Source organism: Myotis yumanensis, unplaced genomic scaffold (genome assembly GCF_028538775.1).
Source record: "Myotis yumanensis isolate MYYU_CA2020_CCGP unplaced genomic scaffold, mMyoYum1.0.hap1 SCAF_1, whole genome shotgun sequence".
In the NCBI taxonomy this organism is placed as follows: domain Eukaryota; kingdom Metazoa; phylum Chordata; class Mammalia; order Chiroptera; family Vespertilionidae; genus Myotis; species Myotis yumanensis.
The window spans coordinates 41,192,701-41,213,647 of record NW_027223752.1 but is presented as its reverse complement, the minus strand read 5'-3'; the positions used below and the strand labels follow the sequence as shown (position 1 = coordinate 41,213,647).

General features: G+C 44.1%; 1 protein-coding gene across 1 annotated transcript in view; it reads right to left on the bottom strand.

The window, feature by feature from the left end:
* The window catches only part of CCDC175 (coiled-coil domain containing 175), a 60,194-nt gene extending 40,845 nt beyond the window's left edge, over window positions 1-19,349 (bottom strand). Inside the window, exons 1-5 of the mRNA XM_070419001.1 lie at window positions 19,196-19,349; window positions 16,987-17,072; window positions 13,049-13,160; window positions 9,631-9,766; window positions 4,914-5,142 (exon numbers count right to left, since the gene is read on the bottom strand). Coding sequence (XP_070275102.1) covers window positions 4,914-5,142; window positions 9,631-9,766; window positions 13,049-13,160; window positions 16,987-17,072; window positions 19,196-19,349 — 717 coding nt within the window. The remainder of the gene's footprint in view (window positions 1-4,913; window positions 5,143-9,630; window positions 9,767-13,048; window positions 13,161-16,986; window positions 17,073-19,195) is intronic.
* Window positions 19,350-20,947: the final 1,598 nt, after the last annotated feature.

The window sequence follows — 20,947 nt, the reverse complement described above, 5'->3', positions numbered from 1 at the left end:
CCTGCTTGATGCCCCCAACCCAGTGGTCGGCAAACTGCGGCTCATGAGCCACATGCGGCTCTTTGGCCTCTTAAGTGTGGCTCTTCCACAAAATACCAACTTCTGCGCACAGGCCACAAAGTTTCAATCGCACTATTCGTGCGCGCCCACATGTGGTATTTTGTGGAAGAGCCACACTCAAGGGGCCAAAGAGCCGCATGTGGCTCGAGAGCCGCAGTTTGCCGACCACTGCCCTAATCCCTCTGCCTGCCTGCCTGATCTCCCCTAACGATTCGCCTGCCTGCCTGATCACCCCTAACCACTCGTCTGCCTGCCTGATCACCTCTACCACTTGCCTGCCTGCCTGATCACCTCTAACCATTCACCTACCTGCCTGATCACCCCTAACTGCTCGCCTGCCTGATTGCCCCTAACCACCTCTGCCTCGGCCCCTGCCGCCACGGCTTCGTCAGGAAGGACATTCAGAATGACACCTGGAAGGTCGTTCAGCTGTCCAGTCTAATTAGCATATTACACTTTTATTATTATAGATAGTATTGGAAGTCCTAGCCACATCAATCAGACAAGAAGAAAAAACAAAAGGCATCCAAATTGAAAAAAGGATATAAAACTGTCACTAGTCGTAGATGACATGATACTGTACAGAGAAAACCCTAAAGACTCCACCAAAAAACTACTAGATGTAATAAATGAATTTGGCAAAGTAGCAGAATACAAATTTAACATCCAGAAATTGATGGTATTCTTATAGACCAATAATGAACTCTCAGAAAGAGAAACTAAAAAAAAAAGTCTCATTTACCATTGCAATAAAAATATACACCTTGGAATAAATTTAACCATAGAGGCAAAAGACCTGTATTCCGAAAACTATAGGACATTAAAAAAAAGAAATAGAGAAAGATACAAACATAGGAAGAATATACCGTATTTATGGATTGGAAGAATGAGCATCATCAAAATGTCCACACTACCCAAAGTAATCTATAGATTCAATGCAGTTCCTGTTAAAATACCAATGGCATATTTACAGATCTAGAACATATACTCCAAAAATTTATATGGAACCAACAAAGACCCTGGGTAGCAGCAGCAATCTTGAGAAAGAAGAACAAAATTGGAGGGGTCACAACACCAGATATAAAATTATACTACAAAGCTGTTGTAAACAAAACAGCCTGGTACTGGCACAAGAACAGGCATATAGATCAGTGGAACAGAACAGAGAACCCAGAAATCGACTCAAGCCATTACGCTCAATCAGTATTTGAGAAAGAAGGCAAGGGAATACAATAGAGTAAAGACAGTCTCTTCAACAAATGATGTTGGGAAAATTGAACAGGTATATGCAAAAAAAAAAATGAAATTAGACCTTCAACTTAGACCATACATAAGAATAAACTCAAAATGCATAAAAGACTTCAATGTAAGTCGGAAAACCATAAAAATCTTAGAAGAAATCATAGGCAGCAAAATCTCAGACATCTCCCGTAGCAATATCTGTGCTGATACATCTCCTAGGGCAGTGGTCGGCAAACTCATTAGTCAACAGAGCCAAATATCAATAGTACTTCTTCAAAATAGACTCGCCCAGGCCGAAAACCGACTTCTGCACATGGGCCAGGAAGTTTCAATCGCACTGTACGTGAGCGCCCACACGTGGTATTTTGTGGAAGAGCCACACTCAAGGGGCCAAAGAGCCGTATGTGGCTCGCGAGCCACAGTTTGCCGACCATGGTCCTAGGGCAAAAGAAACAAAGGAGATAAACAGATGTTTAAAAATAAAAAGCTTCTGCACAGCAAAAGAACCCTGCAACAAAATGAAAAGGGAGCCCACTGCATGGGAGAATATATTTGCCAATGATACATCTGATAAGGCGTTAATTTTCAACATATATAAAGAACTCATACAACTTAACAAAAGGAAGACAAACAATCCAATAAAAAAATGGACAAAGGACCTGAATAGATATGGCTCTAAAGAGGACATCCAGATGGCCAAGAGACATATGAAAACATGCTCAAAGTCACTAATCATCAAAGAGATGCAAATTAAAACGACAATGAGGTACCATCTCACACCTGTCAGAATGGCCATCATCAACAAATCAACAAACAACAAGTACTGGCGAGGATGTGGAGAAAAGGGAACCCTCGTACACTGTTGATGGGAATGCAGACTGGTGCAGCCACCAAAGAAAACAGTATGGAGTTTCCTCAAAAAATTAAAATGGAACTGCCATTTGACCCTGTAATCACACATCTAGGAATATGATCCAAGAAGCCTGAAACACCAATCAGAAAGAATACATGCACCCCTATGTGCACAGCAGTGCTATTTATAATAGCTAAGATCTGGAAACAGCAGCCCAAGTGCCCATCCGTAGATGAGTGGATAAAAACAGTCCCGGACACTGTTCTGCATGTGGTACATTTACACCATGGAACACTACACTATGCAGCTGTGAAAAAGGATCTCCTACCCTTTGAGACAGCTAAACAAAGTAAGCCAGTCAGAGAAAGAAAAGTATCATATGATCTCCCTTATATTTGGAATCTAACAAACAAAATAAACTCATGAACAAAATAGAGCCAGAGACATTTCTATGGAACCAATGTCCATGCATAACTCATGGACACAGACAATCGTGCAGTTACGGGTGTGTGTGTGGGGGGGGGGTGGTTTGGGGGAAGAAAAGGGATATCTGTAATACTTTCAACATTTTTTAAAAAGATGAAGGATGGAGGAGAGGATGATGAGCTACTGAATTAATGAGTCTTGGATACTGTTCTGCATTGGTAATTCCTACTGCGCGAGATAACAAATGCCCTTCCTGTCTAAGCCAGCTGGAGTCAGGGCTTCTGCCGTTTGCATCTGAAAGCGTCCTAACTGGTGCCATTTTCCAGGGAGATCACCACGGGTAAACAAACTCCTACCCATGGTTCAAATCCAGCCACCACCTGTTTTTGTAAGCTGCTCTCATACATTCATACATTTAGGTGTTGTTTGTGGCTACTTTCGTGCTAAGATGGCATCCTTGTTTGCGGCAGAGACTGTATGGCCCACAAAGTCCTAAACATTTATCATCTGACCCTTTCAGAAAATGTTTGTAGACCCCGAGACAGGCTATTCACATAAGGAAGAACCTGCCATGTTTGCAAATTTCCATGTTTTGAGCTCCTTTGTGCCTCCTTTTTGCATTTTAACATTTACATTAAAGAATGGGGGGTGGGGGGGGGGGTGATTTCCCCGTAGGGTGTAAAATGAAGTCAGAAACTCGTTCATCAGTGGAGTCACATGACATAGTGTCTCCATGTGTGAGGCACGCCAGGCTCTGTTGGTAGTGCTGGGATACAGCACGAAGGACACGGACAGAATCCCAGTCCTGGAGCCTTCCGATGGACAAAGCACTCATCTGCATATCCGAAGCCACCGCTGCAGGACCAATTAAGTGCCAGGGGAAGTAAAGAGAAGGAGCAGGGCTCCCCCACTTCTCACCCCCCTCCCAGCTGTGCCCACACAGTCACACCCCACTTTTGGCTCCTGTGACTTAAGTGAGCCGCTCCACTTTGGGGTCTGGGGTGCTCAGAGAGAGGAAGAGGGCTGGGAACAGCAGGGTGACCAAGAGCTGCTCAGCATCCTTGGCAATATGGCGCGAAAACAGTAAAATGCCTTTTGGTTCTTGCCCTGAAATTCCCATTTCCTTGTGACAGTAACCACCAAGTGAGTTCTCGCCCAAGGACGGGAGCCCCTCACTGTTTCTGAGACGTGGATGTTGGCTGACTCCAGCACTGCGGGTCAGGCGACCAGGGGCTTCAGCCCCGCTAAGGTCCTGGGAGCTGGGCTTTCACAAATTCAGTTTAGTGGCTGCAAAGGGACTTCTTGCCAGCTCCTTCACCAAGAGCCCGTTCCCAGGATGACTAAGCCTGAGCTATCGATATTCAAAAAGGACGATCCATGGTTTTAATGTAAAACTGTTCCTGAAAGACACAGTGTTACCGCCGTTAGCTACTTACTGATGGGAACAGAAGCCAAGGAAGTCAGAAACTGTTGAGCATATTCGGCTGGGAAGCAGGGGCCCGTTTGCCCCACCAGGAAGCTACGGCTTCACACCCCAAGAAATCGCAGCATTGTCCCTCCAAGGGCGTCAACACCCTTCTCTTCCCCACTCCAGGACCCGATTGTGTGTGGAGCAGGGGGAGATATGGACATGCTCGGTAAAGTCAAAATGGTGCAGAGGAGGTGCCTGACCCCAGAGGCCTGTCAGTCTAACCGGGGAAAGCCATTGTCGGGCCCAGCAGAAACCTTTGAAACCTTGGGAAGCTAATTGGTTATTTTGAACAAGCTCCTGGTTATAATCCCAGGAGACAAAGAGCTCTCTCTCTCCCTCTGTCAGATTGATTCAGCAGGTGCAGCAGGCTGGGGCAGGGCTGAACTTCCTAGTCCTGCCATAGAGACACGGCCTCAGAACGGCCGAAGGCAACCAGATGACATGGAGGCAAATTCCTGGTCCCTATAGGGCTGCAGATGAGCCAGGGGCCACCCCAGTGATACAAATCCTGTCACTCATATTCTTTCTCATGAACTGAGATGCTGCTATACAATTAACTATCTTCCCCAAGGAGCTCCCCTAAGATTCCCACCTGCAAACGAGTTTAAAAACCCCAGACAAAGGGCCAGTGCATGTGCTCTCCCGCTGGGGAACATGTCCACACCTTCCCCTTCCCCGTCCTCTCTCCCACAGCCGTGCATCTCCTAAACTCTAAGGATCTCTACTCTATTTCCCATCCCAGTGTTCACAGAGGACAGCACAGGAGCGATAGCTAGCCTTGAGGACAAACAAATTATTCCCCCTTTCGTGCTTGAGATTCTGGATAGTTCTGTACTATAAAAAATAAATCATGCCACTTACCTGGCCACTCAACCTTTTTTTTGCCTTCAAATATTCTCCTTTGTCTCTGACTATTATCGCCTCTTTACCTTGAATACTTCTCTTTTTCAGTCTTATTTCTTCTCTCTCCAAGTTTATTTTTGTATAAGTCTCATTGATGTAAATAGCGGCGATGGCTTTTTTTCCCATCGCGTGGTTGAGTAACACAACAAGCTTTTCATGCTTCTTCGCCAGCTCCTTTTGCTGTTCACTAGGAGAGAAAAAAACATTCTCATGGCATGAAAAGTATGGCTTTTGGGAAAGGAACTTAAAGTCTATTTGGTGAAATCAACCACCATAAAGGGGGAAATTGTAAGGCATACTGATTTTAGAACTGTATTTGTAATCGCCTAAACTTGGTTGAGATGAGGGCAGATGGATAACACAAGTGTTAACCTTGTAACTATTTACCAACTAAAAATATCACGTGGTCCTGCCTCACCACGCCCATCCCCACAGAGCAGGTAGTGTCTATGGCAGCCGGGCAAACTACGGCCCGCAGGCTGGATCCGGCCCGTTTGAAATGAATAAAACTAAAAAAAAAAAAAAGACCGTACCCTTTTATGTAATGATGTTTACTTTGAATTTATATTAGTTCACACAAACACTCCATCCATGCTTTTGTTCCGGCCCTCCGGTCCAGTTTAAGAACCCATTATGGCCCTCGAGTCAAAAAGTTTGCCCACCCCTGGTCTATGGGATGTTTTGGGTTAAAATATGCAATGACTCAAAAAACAGTTTGGAGCAAGTAAATAAAACCTGGCCAGACAAATGGTTTGCTATGTAGCACTGCTGTTATGTACCTTCTCATCCTGAGATCTGTAGTTAAATCAAAGAAATATATACATCCCGCCACCCCACCGGCCACCTTCTGATGCCAGGGCCTGCAGGGAGGACCCGGGAGAAAGCTCGCCTCCCTCCGATGGACAGGAGTTAGGCGAGGAGAGGGTCCATCTTCATTGTTCAGGGGATGCTTGAAACCTAATGTGAACCCTCTTATCTCCCACCGGCTGCAGCCAAATCTGAGTTCAAAAGTAGACAATACCTTCACCGGTCAGTTGGTCACATTCACTGGAGGAAGACCTTGAGGCTGCTAGAAACATCTACGCCAGGGCTAACCATAAAAGGTGTAGGAAGAATAACTGCCACAGTGTCTGAGACAGGCCAGTAAGCCAGGGCAAGTGGAACAGGGAAACTGAGGCAGAGAGACGAACAAACTGGCCGAGGAATTTACAGCCAGACACAGCAGGTCGCCTCCCTGGAGATGACATCTAGGCCTCAGTTGTATTTCAGCTCCAGGCCCAGAAAAGCGGCACAACCAGGTGGGTGATGCCAGGGCCTGCTGCAGTGACTGACCCCTGCCCTACCAGTAAAGACCGTGACCCTGGAAGAGCACTCCTGAAAACTGATGAATTTTCTGGGGAAACCACGCCCTGAGACCTCCCCTAAGATTCCTGCCTGCAAAAGAGAGATAAAAACCCTCAAGACAAAGGACCCAGCACTGTGCTCTCCTTCTGGGAGCATGTCCACGCCTTCCCCTTCCTCTTCTTCCCCCACAAGCACGCATCTCCTAAACCCTAAGGAACCACGCGAGGCTTGCAACCTAGGGGGAGCGGGGGTGCTAATGGGCAGTGGCAGCTCTCACCTGGGCTAGCCTAACCCTCTGAACCTGTCTGCAAGGCCCCCTTTCCTCTGCCTTCCCAGTGAGCCAAAGCAGCCCAGCCAAGGCTCTCCTGTTGCTGCTTCTATGCTAAGCCCTTACTTCACTGTCCCCAGCTTTGATAAACATACCCTCATAGTCACCTGGACTTGTGCTGTGAAATCTTTCCTGCACAAAGTCAGAAACCCACACACTACCGGCCAGCCCTAGGCAGACCCCCTCAGGGCTAGGTTCCTGTCTGATAACATTTCTATATTTTCCTTTTCAAAAAGCTCCTGCAATGTACACACTTTTTTTCCAGTTCCCCAGGGCTAAACATTTTAGTACAGGTGGTTGTGTGCAAAGGTTCAAGAAAATGGAAACGGATTGTTGGTCAGTTCGATTTCCAGAGGTCAACTCCACCACGTAAATTCAATAAACAGAAGCCCAGGCTAGAGGGAGTCAAATCCTGGGTGCTTTGTGGTCTAGTAGAGGAAGCCTTCTAGGAATGAATCAACCTAGGGATCGAGTAGCCTCAGGGAGACAGAGCGAAACAAGTCAAATGAAAAACCCTAACTGGGAGCACTGGGGCAGGCTGAGAAGCGAGCCCTCAGAAACCCGAGGGGACGTGCAGCCTGAGGGAAGCACACCACAGAGCTTGCAGGGATCCAGCTTGCGAGAACCGTCCAGGAGAGGGCCACCTTCTTTGAAAAACGGGCGCAACGCACAATTGTAGCTTGATGATACCCTATCATCAAGCCCCCACGGTATGTTTGTAATTTGCCTTACCATAAGGATGTCTCTACAGCAGTGATTCCCAAAATGTGGTCAGGACCTCCCAGCAGCGGCAACATTACCTGGGAACTTGTCAGACATTCCAGTTCTCACCCTCATCTCCACCAAGTCAGAAGTTCAGGGGGTGGATGTCCCCAGCAATTTGCATTTTCACAAGAACCCCAGGAGATTCTGATGCACCATGAAGTCTGAGAGTCACTGGTCTGTAGGGAGGTGATGGTGCTGGCCAGCTGATACGAGTATTGCAGCTTGGAAATGGACGGTCTCGTCTACTCGGCAGTCTCCGGCAATTGTGGCTGGCTCGCGCCACATACAAGTCTGCACTGTGAAGCCCCAACAGGGGTTGGAGAATGAGTATTTCTCAAATTTATGTGATGATAAACTTTCTTTTTCACGGGGCATCTCCCGGAACAGGTGTTCTGAGAGCCTATTTCCGGAGGAGTCTCTGGGCCTTGAGGTCTCCACCTTATTCCTTGTGCTTTGAAATCGTGTGCACCAAGCAATCCTCCAATTATTTTAGCTTCCCAAGAGGATTTTCCCGCTACGATGAGGGCTCTTTGAAAACTTCTCATTTTGACAAACTGACCTTCTAGTATTTACAATTAGCCTTGCAAATTTGCTCACAGAACTGAGTTGCTCTTCAGAGGTTTAGTTTTGCTTTTTTCCCCCCAGAATATCTCTCTTCCTCCATGAGATGGGTAAATCAAGACTTGTAATCCCCATTTAACAGATGAAGAAAATGGACCCCACACTTAGGGGTGAAGTGCTAGCAACACAGCCAGGAATAAAGGAAAGAGACTAACAGGTGTCAGATCCTCTCTTGGGAACATAATCCAGTCTTAGATTATGACTGACTATCGTCAAGGAACTAAACTAGCTACCATCTATCTGGCTTGATGCTATATTTACACCCAGCAAGCTTTCTTCCTTTGGTGGGTGAAGTTTGTAAATTTAATTTTACTAAAATGGAAACCATGTGCCTCTGTCTGTGGAGGCAGTGTGCAAAGCACTGTGGGATTTACACACAGCAGCTGCTGCTCAGAAGCTGGGTCAGAGGACAAAGCCCTTAGGACAGGGGTGGGGACCCCTGGCACGCATGCCAAATATGGCACACCAGTAACTTTGGTGGCACACGAAACCCTCTCTTATAATCTTCCATTTACAATTTTTGTGAACATTTGAATGACTTAAATGTTAAATTACAAGGAACTGGCAAGACACTTGATGTTATCTTTGGTTACATAAAGGCTTTTGAAAAGAAACTGGAAGTCATTAAGAGGGATGTGGATGGTGAGAGATTTCGATATTTCCCAAACCTCAAGAGGCACATCAAAGACCTCCCAAAAGATGACAGAACAGACTGTCAAAGCCTTCAAAAGCTGTTTTTAAACATCATCAAGTCAACTATTGAGCAGTTCTTCTCAAGATTTGCGAAATTCAGAGAACTGGAAGAGACAGCAAAATTCATGAGGTTTCCAGACAGCATGAAACTGGAGGAACTAAACTTACAAATATTTTCATGGATAGACATGGCTGACTTTGAAATGCAGTTGATTGAATTTCAGAGTAGCTCAATTTGGAAGCAGAAATTTATTGACTTTAGAGTTGACTTAGAAAACATTGAAAAAAAGCAATTAGAGACAGGAGTACCAGAGAGAAGTGTCGAAAACAAACTATTGAAGACTTGGAATGCCATTCCAGAGAATTTTTTCTGTTTAAAAAACTTTGCAACAGTGTTACTCTCCATGTTTTCATCCACATACACTTGTGAATCTTTGTTCTCAGTGATGAATTTTGTTAAGTCTTGTAATAGTAGCCTGACGGATGAAAGTAGTAGCTTGTGCATATCTCTGAAGGTCACGAAATATAAACCTGACGTAAAATCTCTGTCATCAGTGATGCAGCAGCAAAAGTCCCACTGATAATATCAAACGAAGTCATAAAGTTTTCTGTCGGACTAACAGTGTACATGTATACATTAAAAAATAAATGTACTTTTCATCATCATATACTGTTTTTGTCGCTCGAATGAATTTTATTATTTCTTCAAGGCTCTTCACATACATACACCTTAGGAGATATCAAGTAGGCGTAACATGTTCTCAAAAAATTAGGGTTGGCACGCAGAAGAATTTTGAGTCAGAGATTTTGCTGGTTTTGGCACACGCTCACTAAAAGGTTGCCCACCCCTGCCTAAGGACATTTTTCCCACTCCGGCCCCAGACCTCAACTCCCTCTGGTATTGAACAGAAGAGAAATACCTACCCCAGATCATTATTAGTGTCTTTCAAATCAACCATTTTCCTCTTCAGAAACTCTATTTCCTTATTTAACCTTGCAACTTCCATCCGTAATTGTTTTATCTCAAGAAGGTTTAATTTGCGAGCAGCAATGACAAATTCTTAAAAGTAAGTGGAAATATTTACTGTTATTTGAGAAACAGCACAATTGTAGACACTAACTTTTCAAATCATGGACAAATTGCCTTTCTTTGAAATATTCTTTAAATTGTGTTTCTGTATCACAGCACCTCTTCTTTACCCCTTTGGACCCTCTCAATCTTATCTATCAATTATTTCTCTTATTATTTCAGTTGCTGCTATGGTGACCAGCATTCTATGGGCTCTGAGCAACTTGAGACTGGTGCATCTGACAGCACCTGATGCCTGCTTTTTCCATCCACTCCTCACCTTCTGCTTGGCACTTCCCTGTTGCCTTTATCATGGGACTTTTTTTAGTTTTAAAATATGCCTTTATTTGAGAGAGAGGAAGAGACAGAAATATTAACGAGAGAGAAACATAGGCGGGCTGCCTCCTGCATGGGGATTGAGCCTGAAACCTGGGTATGTGTCCTGACTGAGAACTTCTTTAGATACCCACAGCCATGCATGTGGAACACAAAGCGCAGAGGTGGGGCAAAACATTGGACCAGAGATCAACAGGAGCCTACTAGTACCTGGATGGTCCTGAGAAGAGGTAACTGTGTCTTAGGGGCATGTTCTCCTACTTCAATAGTTGCATTTGACAACAGTCAACATCATATTGTACGGCATATTAGCTCTCCCTTCTCCCCACTTTGGTCTCTGTACCCTTCTCTCCTCCTTCTTGAATTGTACTGCCTAATAAAACATAGTGCAAAAGCCATTGCCTCTGGTTCTGTTGTCTAGGGAACTCAGTGTGTTAAAAACATACACTAATTATTCACCAGTAAATAACAAATCAGTGTGATCACGTGAGACTTCAGAAGACTATCTCAGTGCATGACCGACAGATGGTAACAATGCATGAATTTTGAATACAGCTGTTTAGCAAAGTTCCGGATGACCCATTTCTACACATACAAATGAACTGCTATCTTCCCTGAGAGAGCTGGGTTATTTTTTCTAGGCTACTAGTTCAATTGTCCATTGTAGCAGGACTTCTCAAACTCTCTGTCTCAAATCTGCACATGCAACACCTGGGGATCTTGTTGAAATATAGGTTCTAATACAGCAGGTATGGGATGAGCATAGAGACTACATTTTGTAACAGGCTCTCAGGTGATGCTGATGGTGCAGATGCAAGAACCATCTTTTGAGTAGCAAAGCTTGATTCATAAGGCCAATTAAAGTTACGTGGTTAAGTAGTCAGCATGTATCAAGGATCTTATAGGCTCATATGGTATTTTTTTTCTTCTAAAATATTTTTTTCCTGATTATAAAAATAACTCAACCTAGAAATAAAAAAGCAACCAAAGAAAATAAAACAAAAACACTCTTAATTCTGCCTTTGGCGAGGATTTCTTCCAAGGATGATTCTTCTCTGCATGTATAGTTGGTTGTAGTTTCCCTGTCAACTTAGATTAACATTGTGCATATTGTTTTATAACCAACTGTATCACTCAGGGTCCAATTAGGTCATAGGAATCTTATATAAGTTGATATAAAATTATTGATTATAACAGGATTAGAGAAATGAGGGAATGAATAGTAAGGAAGTAAAGAGAACTCTAAAGAATTTAGGCGCAGCAGGCATAAGAGAACAGCCACCATGCCCAGGGCTGAGACAGAGTGACCTCGGAGAAGCAGCACCTCACACATGAGATCCAGACCTCATTGGAGGTGGCTGTGGCTCATTGCATGACTCAAAGATGTTCATTAATACTGGGCTGGCAATCTGGCTTCTGAGGTGTTGGGGGAATCTGTCCAAGGGAGGTGCCATACTTTAGAACTCACTGAAAACCACCCAAGGGTGCTGGGGAAGCTGTGCATTAATCACAATAGCCATTGGTGACTGGATGGATAAATATTATACATTCACACACACTCCCTTATTTCCTCAGGAATACTGTTCAATCTTAAAAAGGAAGGAATTCTGACACATGCTACAACATGGATGAACCTTTAAGGCATTATGCCAAGTGAAATAAAACAGTCACACAAGGACAAATATTGTGTGATTCCACTTATATGAGGTACCTATAGTACCCAAACTCATAGAAAACTGGTGATTTAGGCCAGTCAAGCTGCCTAATTTAGTTGGATAAATATCAATCTGGAATGGGCTGATCTATAGATCTTTAGTTTATTTATAAACTAAATTATATAAATATAAATAAATATATATATATATATATATACACACACACACACACACACACACACACACACACACCCAGTGCACAAAATTCATGCACGGGGGGTTGGGGGGGATGTCCCTCAGCCTAGCCTGCACCCTATCCAATCTGGGACCCCTTGGGGAATCGGGCCTAAACTGGCAGTCGGACATCCCTCACAATCTGGGACTGCTGGCTCCCAACTGCTCGCCTGCCTGTCTGATTGTCCCTAACTGCTTCTGCCTGCCAGCCTGATCACCCCCTAAGCCTGATCGATGCCTAACTGCTCCCCTGCTGGTCTGGCCGCCCCCAACTGCCCTACCCTGCCGGCCTGGTCACCCCTAACTGCCCTCCTCTGCTGGCCTGGTCACTCCCAACTGCCCTCCCCTGCAGGCCATCTTGTGGCTGCCATCTTGTGATGACATGGGTGGGGCCATCTTTTTTAAAAAATATATTTTATTGATTTTTTACAGAGAGGAAGGGAGAGGAATAGAGAGTTAGAAACATCAATGAGAGAGAAATATCGATCAGCTGCCTCCTGCACATCTCCTACTGGGGATGTGCCCGCAACCAAGGTACATGCCCTTGACCGGAATCAAACCCGGGAACTTTCAGTCCGCAGGCCGATGCTCTATCCACTGAGCCAAACCAGTTAGGGCAGGGGGGTGGCCATCTTGGGATGCCATGGGGGCAGCCATCTTGTGCAAGGGTGTGACAGTCAATTTGCATATTACCTCTTTATTATATAGGATATGATTTCCACTTAAAATGCCACTATATTTGTGTCTCACTGTGTTTGTGTCATGTACTCTTCTAGCTTATTTTGAGATGAAATACCTAAACTAACCTTACTTAATAATAAACTAAACTCATCTTTTTACAAGGACTTCATTCTATTTTCTTTTTTTAATGAAAAGTGTTTAATGTTGATATTATTGCAGGTGTCCCCCATCTCCCCCTTCTTTGCCCACCTCTACCCCTCACCCCCCTGCCTTGGCCTTCATCACACTGTCGTCCACGTCCATGGAGAAAGCATATATGTTCTTTCGCTAATCCCTTCACCTTCTTTCCCAGTCACCCTCAAAATACCTTCGAGTTCTGTGTTAATGTGATCAGGAAGAGTTTCCAATAGAAAATATTGTCTACTGAGTTCCATGCTTTCAATTTCCAGAAGTTCAATTGTAGCTCTTCTCATTTCTTCCTAAAGATTTAAATTACATATTAAAATAATAAAATTTATCTCCTAAACAATGCCCTATAAATGTTTTCAAAGGTCAAAATGTAATTTTCATTAAATATCTTCTGCTGCTATTTTTATTTGGAACAGAAAGTAGGAAACATAACTACAATCAGTTTTAAGGTGTCACTGTTAATTTATTTTTTAACTTCCACTTATTTTCTCCTACTCAGAAATCATCTTTCCATATGTATGTTTCCTATTTGCAGTTTCAATCAATTTAAAGACTTCAACAAAAAGGGTAACATTGAGAAAGAAAACTACTTAATTAAAATTAGAAAATGCCTATAAAAATATGCTTATGTATAAAGAGAACAACAGTTCTCTTTACATACCTACAAATCCAAACAAAAAGTCAGATAAGCCTGTTGTTATTATTGTTGTTATTATTATTAATTCATAATTTTTTTGGGGGGGGGGTTATCTGAAAAAGAATAAAAATCTGTTCATGGAACAATAGATGAAATCATCTTTTAAATAAATGGCTGCAATGGCTATAGGTATTTTATGACCTGAGAAGTTACTATTATTTTTATTAATAATGAAAAGCAGGTTACATAATTGTATATATAGTATGATCAGGTTTCTTTAAAAAATAAAATTCAATACAGGCATCATCTATACCCTGAAAGTAGAAAGAACATTCATCAGGAGTTAACTGTGATTATTGTAGGGTGGTGGGATCATCGTGGTTTTTACTTTCTTCCTTTTGCTTGTCTAATTTTTTTTCTGTTTTCCAGAGTAAACTTGTGTGCTTTTATAATAGCGAGAATGTGCTACTTTAAAAAATGGAAGGATTTATCTCTAAGAGATTTCACAGGTCAGATATTAAATGGAGACATACTAGATACTTTAATAAGTCACAATAAATACTTTGATCCCTTCAATCCCTAGAGAAAAACATAACTGAAAACAAAGCAGAAGAAGAGGTTTTCATGAGATCACAATGCAGTACAACATGCATAAACTCTAAAGAGTATGTATTCTACTAGTATATGCATATACTCTACATGTATTCAAATAAGTGTAATTATAAGGTATAATTTTATAGTATACATACACAACTATATATAACTAGAGGCCCATGTGCACAAAAATTTGTGCACTCGGGAGGAATCCCTCAGCATGGCCTGTGCCCTCTCTCAGTCTGGAAAGCCTTGGGGGATGACCACCTGATGGCTTAGGCCCGCTTCCCGGGGGATAGGGCCTAAGCTGGCAGTCAGACATCCCTCTGACAGCCCGGGAGCCCTCGGGGGATGTCCACTTGCCAGCGGGGAGCAGGCCTAAGCTGCAGTTGGACATCCTTAGCACTGCTGAGGAGGCAGGAGAGGCTCCTACCACCACCACTGTACTGGCAGCCATCAGCCTGGCTTGTGGCTGAGCAGAGCTTCCCCTGTGGGAGCGCACTGACCACCAGGGGGCAGCTCCTGCATTGAGCTTCTGGCCCCTGGTGGTCAGTGTGTGTCATAGTGACCAGTCATTCCCAGTCATTCTGCTGTTAGGGTCAATTTGCATATTACCCTTTTATTATAAGGATAGAGGCCTGGTGCATGGGTGGGGGGCCTGGTGCATGGGTGGGGGCCGGCTGGTTTGGCCTGAAGGGTGTCCCGGATCATAGTGGGGGCTCCCGCTGGGGTGCCTGGCCAGCCTGGGTGAGGGGCTGATGGCTGTTTGCAGGTTGGCCACAGCCCTTTCATGGTGGGGGTCCCCACTGGGGTGCCTGGCCAGCCTGGATGAGGGGCTGAGGGCCGTTTTCAGGCTGGCCACACCCCCTTCAGGGTCGGGGGTCCTGCTGGGGTGCCTGGCTAGCCTGGGCGAGGGGCTGATGGCTGTTTGCAGGCTGGCCACAGCCCCTTCAGGGTGGGCGTCCCCGCTGGGGTACCTTGGTAGCCTGGGTGAGGGGCTGAAGGCCGTTTTCAGGCTGGCCATACCCGCTTCAGGGTCAGGGGTCCTGCTGGGATGCCTGGCCAGTCTGGGTGAGGGGCTGATGGCTGTTTGCAGGCTGGCCAAGCCCCCCAGCAGGGACCCTCACCCCATGTGGGTGTGGCCATCCTGGGTGAGGGGCTGATGGCTGTTTGTAGGCTGGCACAGCCCCCAGCCACCCAAGCTCCCAGTGGAGGCTGGCTGGAAGCAGGTATCTGGGATTTATTTATCTTCTACAGTATAATTGAAACTTTGTTGCCTTGAGTGGAGGCCACAGCCGACCAGGGCAGGCGGGAAGGTTGGCTTTCTCCATAGCTGGGGCAACCAAGCCTCCTGCTTGCTCCATCTCCGTGGTTGCCAGCTGTCATCTTGGTTGGGTCAATTTGCATATAGTCGCTCTGATTGGCTGGTGGGCATGGCTTGGAGAGTATCAGAGGTACAGTCAATATGCATATTTCTCTTTTATTAGATTAGATACTAGAGGCCTGGTGCACAGATTCATGCAGCAGTGGGGGTCCCTTGGCCTGGCCTGCAGGGATCAGGCCAAAACTGGCCCAGTGCATCAATTCATGCACTAGTTGGGTCCCTCCCTGGGCCTGGCTGCAGGGATCAGGCTGAAACCAGCTCTCCGATATCCCCCGAGTGGTCCTGGATTGCTAGAGGAAGCAGGCCAGGCCAAGGGACCCCACTGCTGCATGATCGGGGCTGGAGAGGGACCGTGGGAGGGCTCCAGGGCATGTCCGGCCCATCTCACCCAGTCCCAATCAGCTGGATCCCAGCAGCAAGCTAACCTACTGGTTGGAGCGTCTGCCCCCTGGTGATCAGTGCATGTCATAGTGACTGGTCGAACGGTTGAACAAACGGTCAGACACTTAGCATATTAGGCTTTTACTACATAGGATAATTGTAAAGTAATGAGATTAACTTTTATTAGCAGTCTCTAGACCCAAACTCATTTACTTTAGTCATATTTTTATATTTTTAGATATTTGATATGTAGTAGATTCTTATTCAATATTTTTAAATCAAATAAAGAGACCTCACTATTCTAACCCTTCTGGTGAAGCACTGTAAATGTCACCCAGGACCAAAGAGAAAAGTTTGTGACTTCAATAGAAAATTATTTAAATATTTCTTTGTGGGGTTGAGTTAACATAACCAAAAGAATTTCTGTTCATTTATTTTCACTGAACAGCAAGATCTACTTCAGGGAAATGGGTGCAAGAATTGCTTATAGAGAACTGAGTTCATTGGTACCACACATGCAATTTATTTCAGAGGTTGTCTGTCTTAACCAATACTTACATATTTGTGTCCTAAGCATTTGCCCATTTGGCTCACCCCTTAACTGAGCTCTGTTATCACCAGTATTGCTTCTGTTTAGCGGGCTTGCCCTCATCCATAGCACAAGTCTTTTTTTTTTTTTTTTTAGGGAGGGGGAAAGAGAGAGAGAGAGAACTAGAGAAACATCAGTGTGAGAGAAAACCATCAATGTGAGGCACATCAATTGATTGTGTCCCATATGCCCCAAGGGCAGAGATCAGACCTGCAACCCAGGTACCTGCCCTTGACCGGAATCAAAACTATGACCTTTCAGTCCACAGGCCGACACTCCAAACACTGAGCCAAACTGGCTAGGGCCATAGCACAGGTCTTAATTAAGTGCTCTGCATGGAAAATCAGGCAACAGTCCACCATTGAGCAACACTGGTTAAAAAGCTTAGTAAATTAAGAGGGGAAAAAATGTTATAAATCTTTTTTATGTATCTATTGAAATACCTTGAACAGAGTTGGTGTTAAATTAAAGTTTGATGAAGAAATAAGTGGAAGATTGGGGGAAAAAAAACTCTTATAGATAATACAATACCAATCTCCTGACAGCTATAGCAATGTCCTTAAGAAAGATGGTAGCTTCTTCGTTGCATTTAAAATAGTCACTTTGCAGTGATTGTTCTAAAAAAAAAGTAGAAAATTAAGATCTCATATTTATCTGTTCAAATCCTATTTAACCCTTTAAGATCTAGCTCAAATGTTTACTCAGCTGGAAATTATATCTTCTACCTCTGAATTTCTGTAGTACTTTATATAAATCTATTTTGTACTTGTTATTTTCTATTCCATTCTATTCTAATTTAGGGATATATTTTATGCTCCTTGAGTCCATCTTTGCATCTCATGGTGAAAAAGAGGATGTTTATAGCATAGGCAAGAAATTCAACACACATTTATGAAAGATATAAATATAATAAGCCTATAATGTAGGTTTGTATAGGAATGTTTTCATATATGTTAGTATTTTGCCCAAAAACACACATTTAATTAACTGTATAATAATCTAAGTCAACTCTTATAAACTTATGATGATTTCTATTTCACAGGTAAGAAATCTAAAACTTTGAGGTCATGTCATATGTCCAAGGTCACAGAGCCCATCACTGATAGAGTCTGGATTCAAATGTAAGTGGTGTGACTACAGGGTCCATGCCCTAAGGAGCTCTATTTACTTTCAGAAAAGTAAATAGCAATTTCTGCCCTCACTTCCAGGGAACTTGAATTCTCTTAATGAAATGAGCTCTCAAACCAAGTGAAAATCAGTTATGGAGTTTGCAAGCAAGTGTGTGTTAGAGAGGGATGGGCATTGCCTGATATTTCCTTTTCTTTCTTCTAAGGCAGTGGTTCTCAACCTTCCTAATGCCGTGACCCTTTAATACAGTTCCTCAGAAAATTATTTCGTTGCTACTTCATAACTGTAATTTTGCTACTGTTATGAATCATAATGTAAATATCTGATATGCAGGATGTATTTTCATTGTTACAAATTGAACATAATTAAAGCATAGTGATTAACCACAAAAACAATATGTAATTATATGTGTTTTCTGATGGTCTTAGGCGACCCCTGTGAAAGGGTCGTTCGACCCCCAAAGGGGTCTCGACCCACAGGTTGAGAACCGCTGTTCATAGGACTGAATGAACCCAAGAGCTTGATCCCATTTGCAAAGGAGTTGGAGAGCTACTACATATTTTATAACTCACACTAAGGACAAGAGGCTCAATTAAGTTTTTCTTCCTAAGAAACTTTCTGAAGGTTCAAAAATTAGCAGGAAAAATATTTGTGAGTGAATGGGTATACTGATCTAGACGACCTAGGACAAACATGAAAATACTCCTCCAAAACTTGTAAGAATTGTGAAGTTAAATTCGTTCATCTAAGAAGGATAAAAGAAACTATCCCAAACTGAGTTACATTATGATAGATATCAATAAAGTTATCTGGAAACAATGAGATTATTAGAGTAAAGCAAGGAGATGCTTTGTTGTTTGGTGTAAATGGTTTATGAGCTGAACAAGACACCCTTCCTTGGACTGTCGCACCTTAAGCTTATGTAACTTGATTACAGGTTTAGCTTCTTAAATGAAGAAGTATTTTAACCTGGCCCCACCCAAGGTTATTATCTGTTTCACCTCCTTAACACCCTTCTCTAATATTCCTTGCCTAATATGACAAGAGCTTCTTAAACACTCCTGTCGTATTAGGCAAGAAGATGCTTTCTTGTTTGCCTGTTAACTTTTCCAGTTTGCCATGGCACAATGTTGGAGGAAATTAACTTGTGAAGGAAAGTCACCAAGGGAAAAGGGAAAACTGAATGCACAATCTAATGCAGGTGGGCACTCCAGTTGCAGATAAATGGCAATGGCCTGGGAGTCCAGGATTTGTCACCAGCTACTGGTGTGAGTTGGGCCAAGCCACTCCAGTGGCACGACAGCACGAGGGCTGAGCCCTGGGTCCCACCCTGGCCCCTCTCTCTAACCCTAGGACCGGAGAGAAGGCTCTGCTCAAGCCCGGGATGCACTGAAGGTTCCTGCTGAGCTGAGCGTAATGTAAATATCTGATATGCAGGAAGTATTTACATTGTTACAAATTGAACATAATTAAAGCATAGTGATTAACCACAAAAACAATATGTAATTATATGTGTTTTCCGATGGTCTTAGGCGACCCCTGTGAAAGGGTCATTCGATCCCCAAAGTGGTCCTCTCCGAGGACTCCCTCCCAGCGCCCGCGGGCCTCTCACCCACAATAAAGAGCTGCTCCAGCGCTGCGGTCGCGACTACGGAGCCCAGGGTGGAGGGGAAGGTGCTAAAATCCAGGGAGGGGCCGGTGGAGACGGCGACCTGCTTCAGCTTTTCGCTGAACCCCAGCTCCGGAGACCAGGAGTGTAGCGCCATCTCGCTGCTCCTGCGCCGCCCACTTGACCAGAGGCAAGGACGCCCGCCCGTTGCCACTGGCAACAAGGTCGCCCACGCAGGCGCACCAGCTGTGGCCCGCCGGGCAGCGTCTCTAGCTACAGTCACAATAATTAAGCTGTACCGGAAGGAACCCCTCTGGAGCGGTCCTTCTCTCCATGTCCATTTCTTTAGTGCAGCCCTCGCACCTGTCGCGTGGACCTTGGGAATCAATAAGGATCGTCTTTGAGCGCGGCTCTGTGCCAGGCACTCCTGGGGGAGCTTAATTTTCACAGTGACTTTGTGAGGCAGGTTCTTTCACACACGTGCTAATTTTAGATGAGCCTAGGAGGTAGTTGCACACCTGCAAGGTATTTTGTGGTTTCACAAAATGTCCATTTTGTAACTGCTCCCATGACTTACTTAGTCTTTGTCATAACGCTCCAGGGAGATGATGATGGTTATCTCATTTTTCAGAGCATCTTACTGAGGTGAGAGATGCAGTAACCTTGGGGATAACCTCTGGCCCGGCCCTTAGGATTGGACAATGGCAAGGCAGTTCCCCACCCCGGGTCTGCCAGAGCTGCCCTGTGACTGTGCAACCAGGGCAGGGAGCGGGGCTGGACAGCCAGGCACTGGGGCGTGGCTGCAGAGTATGGGGTGCAGGAGCCCAGCCTGAAATGGAGGCTGTGAATTTACCCCTTGGGCCTTGAATTCTGAATTCAGGAGTTGGGGTTTTACTGCTGCAGGCAATGCTACTCTGAATAGGAAGATGAGAACAGATTAAGGGGCTCCCTGCTGGCAGCTGCTTGGTAAACAGTTTATTTCTGCCTCAGGTAACATTACGGGAGAACAGAATAACCTTATCAATTACAGGCATTATGACTTTTTTCAAGGAACCATCTTGCAGAGTAATCAGAAATTAAACGGCCTGAAACAACCAAGCCATATTTGGCATAAATGTCTTATTCATTTTTGTTATTAAGTGGCATCCTAAAAAGGTAGCAGTGATCATTGTTAATGCTCACTTAGTATTTTTACAGACATTTCAAACACTCATGATCTTAAAGTAGCAATATTCTTATTTTTATTATTTTTATTTAGTTCTTATTTTTACAAAATGTTTTAGATGATTCATCTGAAGATGATTCAGTAAAGATCACTGGTGTATTAAGCCCTCCATTTGATTTAAAAATCTTTGCCTTTGCCCAGGCAGCATGGCTCAGGGGTGGAGCGTAGACCTATGAACAAGGAGGTCACAGTTCCATTCCGGGGTACCCAGGTTGCGGGTTCCATCCCCAGTGTGGGGCCTGCAGGAGGCAGCTGATCAATGAGTCTCTGTCATCTCTCTCCCTCTCCCTTCCTCTCTGAAATCAATAAAAATATATATTTTAAATTTTTTGCCTTCTTTTCTTTTTGTCTAGCTAAGGTTTTGTCATTTTTTTAAAAATCAGTTCAGTTTTATATATTTTCTATTGTTTTTCTATTCCTTATTTGAATTATTTTTGTTTTAATTTTTGTTTTATTTTTTTATTTTATTGTTTAAAGCATTACAAAGGGTATTACATATGTGTCCTTTTTTTCCCCCCCGCCCTTGACAA